General features: G+C 36.0%; 1 protein-coding gene across 2 annotated transcripts in view; it reads right to left on the bottom strand.

The window, feature by feature from the left end:
* Nucleotides 1–1,606: 1,606 nt before the first annotated feature.
* Nucleotides 1,607–11,357, bottom strand: part of LOC120562270 (SREBF chaperone) — a 59,166-nt gene continuing 49,415 nt past the window's right edge. For both annotated transcript variants that reach the window (XM_039805906.1, XM_039805905.1), the window contains exons 22-23: nucleotides 2,993–3,199; nucleotides 1,607–2,809 (exon numbers count right to left, since the gene is read on the bottom strand). In XM_039805906.1, the coding sequence (XP_039661840.1) occupies nucleotides 2,564–2,809; nucleotides 2,993–3,199 (453 nt within the window). In that variant the 3' untranslated portion in view covers nucleotides 1,607–2,563. The remainder of the gene's footprint in view (nucleotides 2,810–2,992; nucleotides 3,200–11,357) is intronic.

Below are 11,357 nucleotides of genomic sequence, written 5' to 3'. Positions count from 1 at the left end.
GGATGCTAGCTTTAAGTTAACCGTTGGTTTAGCTAATATTAAACTGCGTGGCATCGACCTTCTTATTCAAATCTCCCTGCCAGAAAGCGAAAAACGTTAAGCAGATTTCCCAAAACGTCCACCTTTTGCTTTAAATCAAATTCACATTGCTAGAAAACATAAGTAAAAAACAACAACAAAAAAACTACAAATTTTCCTGTTTCTAAAGCGTTCTCGACTACCGTTTACAACAGAAAACAAGCTAATAAATTAACAGGCTACAATGCCAAGCAGGTCACAAGCCTGGTTTCTGTGACATGCAGTCCTAAGTAAATGACACTGAAAACCACCATTTCCAGATGCTTGTTTTGTGCACAATGGAAACCATTTGCTGAATTATAGATTTAAACAGTACCATACCAGTGTATTCTTTGGCTCTGCCCCCTGAATTTTAAACCAACCAATTTACTTTATATCAGCGTTTTGAAGCATAAATAAATAGAATCTGCTCTGTTCATGTGCAACATTTCAATCAAACATATCTATCAGGCGCAAAGCATTTCCACAAGCATACATATATACACAGATCTCAAAGCAATACAAAGATATATACAGATCTGAAAGCAATCACAATAAGCAACATATATCGCTTCACCCTCCAGTTGTTCGGAATAGAGTAAACAGTTTCCCTGGGGGTGTAGCAAACTGTCTATAAGACAGATACCTGCTGCTTATTGGCATCGTTTGGAGATATGTATATCATGTGAAATTAAATGTTTTATGCCTCATTAAGATGTATGATTAATCAAAACTGCACAGTAACGGTAGATAAAAAAATGATTGTGGGAGCACAGAAACTGTGTGCAAATTCTATTTCTTTCTGCCTTGATGTTTCTTGTTTGGTCCAGCACCTGTCGAAATTCAAATTGATTAATTTCTTTTCAGCCATTAGAATATAGATAGATAGATCTATCAGAAACATAATTCCTCGCACAGATATAATGTATTTGATTAGGATGGTAGCACTAAAGGACAGATGTCCCAGTTTGTGCCTGTTATAGAAAACCAATTGTTTCTGATGGACTTCTGGTGCCATTTTACCTTTTTTTAAATGCTACATTTTTTAAAACTTTTTTTAAATTATATATATATATATATATATATATATATATATATATATATATATATATATATATATATATATATATTCTAATGGCTGAAAAGAAATTAATCACAATGATATAAACTGTTTTAATTGGAGACTCTGCTTATGTATTATCAGCTCATAGGGGCATGTTTTAAAAAGAGTTTTGTCATTATTTGTGGCCAAAACAAAAATGCAGGAGTCAAAAGTTGAATCAGTTACAGTAAACGGTTATTTAAAAAGAAAAAATCTCTAAAAGGGCACAATTTATAAAAACAGCCAATGTAAACATGACGTCAGCTAATGACAGCCTGTGCAGAACAGAGTCAGTATTCTCATCCAAAATTCAAGCAGTTTGGAAAATGGAGGTAGCCCGATAAAGGTGTAGCACACATCAGTAACCCCAGAATCAGAGGCTGGGATAAAAGCAGGAACCTTTCCTACTACAGCCCCCGAAATTTCATAAAAACAAACACTTCAGTGTTTCCAAGTTCAATATCACAAATCGTTTTATAACCACAGCCCCAATCCTGCCAAAAAAAACAATCACCATTTACATTTTTGTCATTATTTCCACATTGTTATATTTATGTTAAAGAGCCGGGATTAGCCATTCATAAACAAACTGTTATTTAAAAAAAAAAATGTATCGCTAATAAATAATAGATTTATACATAAAAAAACAGCCCCCTATGGAGGTTTACTTTACACAGTAATCATCAGTTATCCCTCACACACACACACATTTCCAAACATTTTTTTTTCTCAGCAGTATTTTTGCCATAAAAAGGGCCTAGATTCATTCACTCACACACACACACACACACTCTCACACACACACACACACACACACACACACGTATGTACGTGTAACTGTGCAGCTCAGGCCATAGACCCATAGAGCTTGCTGTGGCTGCACTTTACTGTTGAGCGAAAGAGGCAGCAGGAATATTAAAATATAAGGTGACCGTTTTATCTTCCTCTCTGGGTGGGTGGGGGTCACAGTGAAGCCCCACCCGTACAAGCAGCATAGAGGGCAGAGCCACAAAACAAATTTTAAAAAAATAAAAAAAGCATTGACTGGTGGATCCTCTTTAAATGAGAAACATCCAGCTTTTCTTAAACAAACCTCATGACCCTTGTAAATGTCAACAGTTCAGTATCAAGGGTCTGTCACTCTCCTCCGATAAAATGCAGCAGGTTGCACAATCACTCCTCAGCTTTTTTCTCTCTCCATAATTACATCCAGGCTTGTACTTAAAACATCTAAATAAAAAAAATAAAAAAAAGAGTCTTGTGCGCAGATGGAAACCGGTCTAATGATCGGGTCTCCTTTGGGTGTCAGAAACAAAAAAAAGAAGTGATGGAGGTGGAAACGATGTTGCGAGTGCATGTTTTTCTTCCCACCACCATCAACGGCTGCCCTCCGTCTGTCTCTCCTCAGTCTAGTTTCTCGAGCACGGAGGGCACGTACACCAGGCTGAGCTCGCTGCCGAAGTCGCAGATGATGGCGGCGTTGTCGAGCACCAGCAGCTGCCGGACGCCCTGTCCGTCGCTGCTCTGGCCCAGGTAGACCGTCTGCAGCAGGTCACCGAAGTTCAGGTCCCAAAACGAGACGCAGCCCTGGCCCCCCGTCACCAGGAGAGACTCGGAGATCACTCCCAGACTGGCCCCACAACCCACCTCCTGGTGAGGAGAGAGGGGTAAGGTCGACTCACCAGGGAACAAACTGAGCGGTACATTTTGTTGTAGTATTGTGTGGCAAATTTAAGATTATTATTAATTCACAGACAAAAAGGGTTAAAATGGTCATACAAAAAACTGCTGCCAGTGTCGTACTTGAGAATATAAAAAGAGCCACAACGGTACCTGCTGTATCGAGTAGAGTTTGATCCCGGTGCTGCGGTCCCAGACACAGATGAGGTCATCCAGTCCCGAGCTAATGACACAAGAGGTGGTGCAGACCAGCGAGGTGACGTCCCCACGGTGACCGTAAACATGGCTGACACGACTCCCTGTCAGGACGTCCCACAGGCAGATGGCGCCGTCCTGCCCACCGCTCGCCAGAACCATAGTCTGAGGAGACCGAGACACAGTCACAGCAGGTACATTTTATATCTTTGATCATGAGTTTAATAGGTATTTATTATGCATGTTTGTATGTAACAACAACATCACATATGTCGTGAAAAAGTCAGGTGCCTTAACGACCGTTATCTACCGGACCGAATAGCAACGCAGATTTTGGTGCCTGTGCTTCTCTCAGATGCTCCTAAATGGACGTTAGAGTCAACGGAAACATCGCTGCATGATGTCTTTTTACGAAAGACAAAGGAGCTGTGTGCGTGCGGCGCAGTCTCTTTTATTTTTTTTCTCTCCCTTTTCCGCCGAGTGGTGCGTGTGCCCGCTCGCGGTGTGAAGCGCGTGTCCGCGCTATTCTCCGACACTCTAATGACTGTTGATAGACGGCCTTTTGTACAGTCGGGCTGTAAACGGACTCTGGCTTTTAAAAAGCTGTCAATCAAAATGTACTTGTCGGGCTCGGGCCTTACTTTTAAGGCCCGATTACAGCTCTATGCTGTGAGTGCTGTAAACTGACTCTACTTGCAAGTAAACAAACTTTAATACAACTTCAGTGGTTCCGTCTATCCTTTGATAATGTAAATTATTCTAACACACACATAAACAACAATGGCCCTGTTGATGCTGTACAGACCAGATGCCGGTGATTAACGGTGGGAAATAGACATAAATAGACAAATAGGCAACGTAAAGTAATTCCGCACATTGTAATCAAAACAATAAACATACGGTTGTGACGTGAAGCCAAAAATATGTCACAGACTAGAAATCGATAGTATCAGCTAGCGCTAGCTAACGTCAACAGTAGGTAGCCGCTAGCTAGAAGGGTTTGTGGTGACTTAATCAGTCCCTCCAGAAAAACGAGATTATGCGATCGCATAATTCAATGCATAATCAGCCAAAGTCCGCATATTTATGTAGGGGCTGCATTTTTTTTTTTAAGTACGCCGCACTTTCGCCACATAAATTTGCTGCTCATAAAAAGAGCAGCCATTTTCCCCTGTTGCCATGAGAACATCATCGGAAAGCAGGGTGTTGGGGGAATCACTTTTTTCCATCAAACCGCAGTTTTTGCAAGTTCCCGCAATTTCATTGCATAAAAATCCTGCATATTCTATTGCATTTTTTAAGAAAACGTGCTGCATAATCAAGGATTTTTGCCCGCAACAATCACAAAAAAACTCTGAATTTTTCTGGAAGGACTGAGTATAGTATGTCGAAAAGTCATAGTATGTCGAAAAAAGCCATAGTATAGTATGTTGAAAAAAAGTCAATGGTATTTTATGTCGAAAAAATTCACAAAAAAAGTCATAGTACAGTATTTTCCGCACTATAAGGCGCACTTAAAAGCCTTTAATTTTCTCAAAAAACGACAGTGTGCCTTATAATCTGGAGCGCCTTATATATGGATCAATTGGTTAATTGGTTGATCCATACTGGTTGTACACGGCGCTTAAGGCGCTCTGTCAAAATGTTTCAGTATGAAAAACCAATAAAAACTATTTAATAACAATAAAATGTTTCAGTACGACTGGTAATCTACAAAGCCGCACCGCTTGCAGCATTACGGCTACCCTAGTCACGAAGGCAGGAATAATCTCTGAACTGCCAGGCAACAGCAGCGACACTGACTCGGATAATGACGATAGGAAGCCGGGCAGGTTGGATGCCGTTAGGCCTGGGCGAAAAATCGATTAAATGAATTAATTCGAATTTTTAAGTAAATAGAGTTTTTGTGTAATGGCGCATTTTTGGCTCCCCGGAGCTTCCGTAGCATTACTTTCACATAGCAGTATGGCAAGCGACAACAACAACATCATAGCACACACGAAACAGCAACAGCAAGTGACAACATGGCTACCGGTGGGACTAACATTAATTATTTTCTTAACCAGTCGTTTCATTACTTACTTATCCGTAATCTCCGCCGAAATGACCGGCAGCTCGCGGTGCACTGTCCCCGGCTGACAGTCACCTATTCTGGGATAACCGAACCACCAGCTACAGCTGACCTGAAGGAGCACCATGCGGGGCACCAGAGGCGGTGTTGTGGCTCAACACATCTACTAAATGCTGCTGATACAACCGAGCTGTGACTGAGGTCTGTAGCGGCTTAAACAACTTGCAATCGCCGCTCTGTAGCACGGAGCGCCGCTTCGACGTTTGTTTTTATCGCTACGAAGGAGCTTGCTACAGGTATGCTACATTCAAGAGACCATGGGATGTTAACGTACGTTACTCAGCAACAGATGAAAATAGGGGCAAGGTTGCGCAATAACGTTAAAATGATTTGAACTTTTAGCGAGGAACGAGAAGTCAATTACCTGTGGGCCTATGTGTGAAAACAGCTTAATCTCACGCATCCGTTTTGTTGTTGTTGAATATATAGCCCCCCCCCCCCAAAAAAAAAAAAAAAACTGGTAGGGAAAACACTCAAACCAATTTATATTTCCACAAAATTGGCATGAATAATCATAATGGTATACATGCCCCGTGTGTGTGTATGAGTCAAAACAAAATAAAACTTGTTTTGAACAATTTATTTGTCATCTGCAGATTGATTTTAAGTAGAGGGAGAAAAAAAATCAATTTAAATCTTAAATCGGATTTTTTGTGAAAAAAATCGGGGATTTTATTTTTAGGCCATATCGCCCAACTGTTCAATTCGGACACTTTAGAAGAAGAATTCGAGGGATTCGTGGACGGGGAATGAACTGAAAAAGTGAGCTTTACGTGTTATACGTAACTGAACAATGTTGAGTTATGTACCAACGTTTGATTTAGTGGTATGAGACTGTTTCTTTTACTACGTGTTTACTGAATTAGGGAAAGGTTCCCCTCCACGTTTGGGAGAAGAGTGAGCAAGGCTGGGAGATATTGGTAATATGCACATCAACGTTTGAACAACGTTACCTTGGGAGTGAACGGAGTTGTCAGAACGTTTAATAAAGTTTGACTTTATCTGACTGTTTTGTTGACATTCCCTTTAGCACAGCTCCATCTAGTGGATGCATCACGCAACCCCAGTCAAACGTTTGATTGCAGTATCTGCTATTCTATGCGCCTTATAATCTGGTACGCCCTATATATGAAAACAGTTCTAAAATAGGCCATTCATTGAAGGTGTGCCTTATAGTGCGGAAAATACGGTATGTTGAAAAAAAGTCACAAAAAGTCATAGTATGTCGAAAAAAAGTCACTAAAAGTCATAGTATAGTATGTCGAAAAAAGCCATAGTACAGTATGTCCAAAAAAGTCATAGTATAGTATGTCGGAAAAAGCCATAGTATAGTATGTAAAAAAAAAAAAAAAAAGAAAAAGTCATAGTATGTTGGAAAACATCAGAAAAAGTCCTATTATACTATGTTGAAAAAAGTCATAGTATAGTATGTCGAAAAAAGCCATAGTAGTATGTCGAAAAAAGTCAGTATAGTATGTCGAAAAGTCACAAAAAATTCATAGTATAGTATGTCGAAAAAAGTCACTAAAAGTCATAGTATTTCGAAAAAAGTCAGTACAGTATGTCGAAAAAAGTCCTAGTATGTCAGAAAAAAAGTCACTGAAAGTCCTAGTATAGTATGTCGAAAAAAGCCATAGTAGTATGTCGAAAAAAGTCACTAAAAGTCATAGTACAGTATGTCGAAAAAAGTCATAGTACAGTATGTCGAAAAAAGTCATGTCGAAAAAAGTCATAGTACAGTATGTCGAAAAAAGTCATAGTACAGTATGTCGAAAAAAGTCATAGTATAGTATGTCGAAAAGTCACAAAAAAGTCATAGTACAGTATGTCGAAAAAAGTCATAGTATAGCATGTCGAAAAAAGTCACTAAAAGTCATAGTACGGTATGTCAAAAAAAGTCACTAAAAGTCATAGTACAGTATGTCGAAAAAAGTCATAGTATAGCATGTCGAAAAAAGTCACTAAAAGTCATAGTACAGTATGTTGAAAAAAGTCATAGTATAGCATGTCGAAAAGTCACTAAAAGTCATAGTATAGTATGTCGAAAAAAGTCACTAAAAGTCATAGTATAGTATGTTGAAAAAAAGTCATAGTACAAGTATGTCGAGAAAAAGTCATTATACGGTATGAATACGAGAAAAAAAGTCATAGTACAGTTATGTCGAAAAAAAAGTCAGCAAAATTAGGTATAGTATGTCGAAAAAAGGTCATAGTGATACAGTATCTTGAAAAAAGTCATAGTTACAGTTATGTCGAAAAAGTCACAAAAGTCATGACGTTAAGTATGTCGAAAAAAGTCCATAGTACAGTATGTTGAAAAAAGTCATAGTATAGTGTAATAGCCGAAAAAAGTCATAGTACAATTATGTCGAAAAAAGTCATAGTATAGTATGTCGAAAAAAAAGTCACTAAAAGTCATAGATATAGTATGTGAAAAAGCAAATAATTATAACTGTCGAAAAAAGTCACTAAAAGTCATAGTATAGTATGTCGAGAAAAAAGTCATAGTACAGTTATCGAAAAAAAGATCATAGTACATGGTATGCGAAAAAGGCCTAGTATAATTATGTCAGAGAAAAAAAAGTCATAGTTATAGCATGTCGAAAAAAGTCACTAAAAGTCATAGTACAGTATGTTCGAAAAAAAGTCATAGTATAGCGTATAGAAAAAAGTCACTAAAGTTCATAGTACAGTATGGAAAAAAAGTCATAGTACTGTGTGAAAAAGTCACTAAAAGTCATAGTACAGTATGTCGAAAAAAGTCATAGTATAATTATGTGAAAAAAAGGTCACTAAAAGTCATAGTACAGTATGTGAGAAAAAGTCACTAAAAGTCATAGATACAGTATGTCGAAAAAAGTCATAGTACAGTATGTGAGAAAAAAGTCATTGAGTATGCAAAAAAGTCATAGTACAGTAGTATAATATGTCGAAAAAAGTCATAGTACAGTTAGGTCGAAAAAAGTCACTAAAAGTCATAGTACAGTATGTCGAAAAAAAGTGTAGTACAGTGTTGAGAAAAAAAAGTACGTACATTGTGAGAAAAAGTCACTAAAGTCATAGTACAGTATGTCGAAAAAAGTCATAGTATAGCATGTTGAAAAAGTCACTAAAAGTCATAGTATAGTATGTCGAAAAAGTCATAGTACAGTATGTCGAAAAAGTCATAGTATAGTATGTCGAAAAAGTCACTAAAGGTCATAGTACAGTATGTCGAAAAAAGTCATAGTATAGTATGTCGAAAAAAAGTCACTAAAGTCATAGTAGTGAAAAAAGTCATAGTTACAGCTGTATCGAAAAAGTCATAGTATAGTATGTCGAAAAGAAAAAAAGTCATAGGTATAGTGTATGTCGAAAAAAGTCACTAAAAGTCATGAAAGTTATAGTATGTCGAAAAAAGTCACTAAAGAGTCATGAAGTTCAGTATGAAAAAAGGTCATAGTATAGTATGTCGAGAAAAAAGTCCTAAAAGTCATAGTACAGTATGTCGAAAAAAGTCATATGGTAAGTATTCGAGAAAAAAGTCATAGTATAGTATGTCGGAAAAAGTCACTAAAAGTCATAGAGTACAGTATGTCGAAAAAGTCACTAAAGTCACGTAATTACGGTATGTCGAAAAAAAAGTCATAGTATAGCATATCGAAAAAAAGTCACTAAAGTCATAGTTACAGTATGTGAAAAAAAGTCATAGTACAGTATGTCGAAAAAAGTCATAGTATAGTATGTCGAAAAAGTCACTAAAGACATAGTACGTATGTCGAAAAAAGTCACTAAAAGTCATAGTACAGTTATGTGAGAAAAAAGATAAAAGTCATATTTTATGTAGAAAAAATAGATCATAGTATGTGAAAAAAGTACTAAAAGTCATAGTACAATTGTAGCCGAAAAAAGTCATAGTACAGTGTATGGGAGAAAAAGTCATAGTATAATTATGTCGAAAAAGGCCCTTAAAGTCATATTGTTGTGAAAAAAGGTGCTTAGAAGTTTAGTATGTATGTAAAGAAAAAGCCATGGTAATAATAAAGTCACTAAAGTCATAGTACAGTATGTCGAAAAAGGTCATAGTACAATATGTCGAAAAAGTCATTAATTACAGTATGTCGAGAAAAAAAGTCATAGTATAATTGTATGAAAGTCACTAAAAGTCATAGTACAGTATGTCGAAAAAAAGTCACTAAAAGTCATAGTACAGTATGTCGAAAAAAGTCATAAATTGTATGTCGAGAAAAAAAGTCATAGTATAGTATGTCGAAAAGAAAAGTCATAGTATAGTATGTCGAAAAAAGTCACTAAAAGTCATAGTTACAGTATGTGAAAAAGGTCATAGTATAGTTATGTCGAAAAAAGTCTAAAGTATGGTATGTAGAAAAAGTCATAGTACAGTATGTGAAAAAGTAAATCATAGTTATGTAAAAAAAGTCATGTAATTATGTTTGAAAAAAAAAGTATTAGTATAAGGTATGTGAGAAAAAAAAGTCACTAAAGTCATGAGTACAGTTATGTGAGAAAAAAGTCTTAAAGTCATAGTACAGTATGTGAAAAAAGTCATAGTGGTATGTAGAGAAAAAAGTCATAGTACAATTATGTAGAGAAAAAGTCATGAGTATAGTATGAAAAAAAGTCACTAAAGGTCATGGTACAGTATGTGAGAAAAAGGAGTGTATAGTATGTGAAAAAAAATACTGAAGTCATGAGTTTACAGTGTTGAAAAAAAGTCATAATTACAGTATGTGAAAAAGTCACTTACATTATAGTATGTGAAAAAAAGTCATAGTACAGTTATCTGAAAAAAATTGTATAGTATGTCGAAAAAAAGTCCTAAAGAGTCATAGTACAATTATGTGAAAAAAGTCACTAAGAGTCATAGTACAGTATGTTGAAAAAAAGAGTCATAGTTTTACAAGTATGTTCGGAAAAGTCATTAGTATGAGTATGTGAAAAGTCATAAGTATAATTATATATCGAAAAAAAAGTCACTAAAGTCGTAGGTACAGTTATGGAGAAAAAAAAAAAGTCACTAAGGGTCATGGTACAGTTATGTGAGAAAAAAGTCATAAGTACAGATTATGTGAAAAAAGTCATAAGTATAGGTATGTTGAAAAGGTCTACAAGTTTTTACAAGGTATGTCACTAAAAGTCTAGGTACAGTATGTGAAAAAAAGTCATATGGTACAATTATGTCGAAAAAAGTCACTAAAGTGAGTACAGTATATTAAGAAAAAGTCATAGTATAGTATGTACGAAAAATTAAGTCATGAGTATAAGGTAATGTCGAAAAGTCATGGTATAGTATGTCCGAAAAAAGTCATAGTATGGTATGTTAGAAAAAAGTCATAAAAGTATAGTATGTGGTATAAAAGTCATATGTACAGTATGTGAAAAAAAGTCACTAAAGTCATAGTACAGTATGTCGAGAAAAAGTCATAGTACAGTATGTCGAAAAAGTCACTAAAGTCATAGTACAGTATGTCGAAAAAGTCATAGTATAGCATGGAAAAAAAAGCATAAAAGTCATAGTGAAAAAAAAGTCACTAAAAGTCATGGTATAGTATGTGAAAAAAGTCACTAAAATCCCAAAGTTATGTTAAAAATAAAGGTCATAGTAAGTCACAAAAGTCCTTGGTACAGTATGTGAGAAAAAAAAGTCACTAAAAGTCGTCAAGTATGGTATGTAATTATGTCAAAAAAGTCACTTAAGTACAGCATGTGAAAAGGTTCTGCGTACATGGTATGTCGAAAAAAGTCCACTAAAGTTACGGTATGGCGAAAAAGTCCAGTAAAGTCATAATGTATGAATTATATACGAGAAAAAGCCACTTTAAAGAAGTCCCAGGATAGTATGTCAAAAAAGTCCTTAGTATGGAAAAAAGTCATAGTACAGTGCGTAGAAAAAGTCACTAAAGGTATGAGTATGGTATGTGAAAAAGTCCAGTACAAAGAGTCATAATTTACAGTATGTCGAAAAGGTCATGGTATAGCATAAAAAAAGTCTACTAAATCATAAAGTATGGTATTTGAGAAAAAAGTCACTAAAAGGGAGATCGTATAGTTATAAGCAATGTCAAAAAGATCCCGCTAAAGTCATGAATTTATGTGATCGTAATGTCGAGAAAAGTCACTAAAGTCATGGTATAATTATGTCGAAAAAAGTCACTTTGAATTTTAGTATGTCGAAAAAAGGGGTAGTAAGGT

The sequence above is a fragment of the Perca fluviatilis genome, chromosome 7, assembly GCF_010015445.1.
Source record: "Perca fluviatilis chromosome 7, GENO_Pfluv_1.0, whole genome shotgun sequence".
NCBI lineage: Eukaryota > Metazoa > Chordata > Actinopteri > Perciformes > Percidae > Perca > Perca fluviatilis.
The sequence above is the reverse complement of the archived record's forward strand: the minus strand, read 5'-3'. Positions and strand labels throughout refer to the sequence as shown.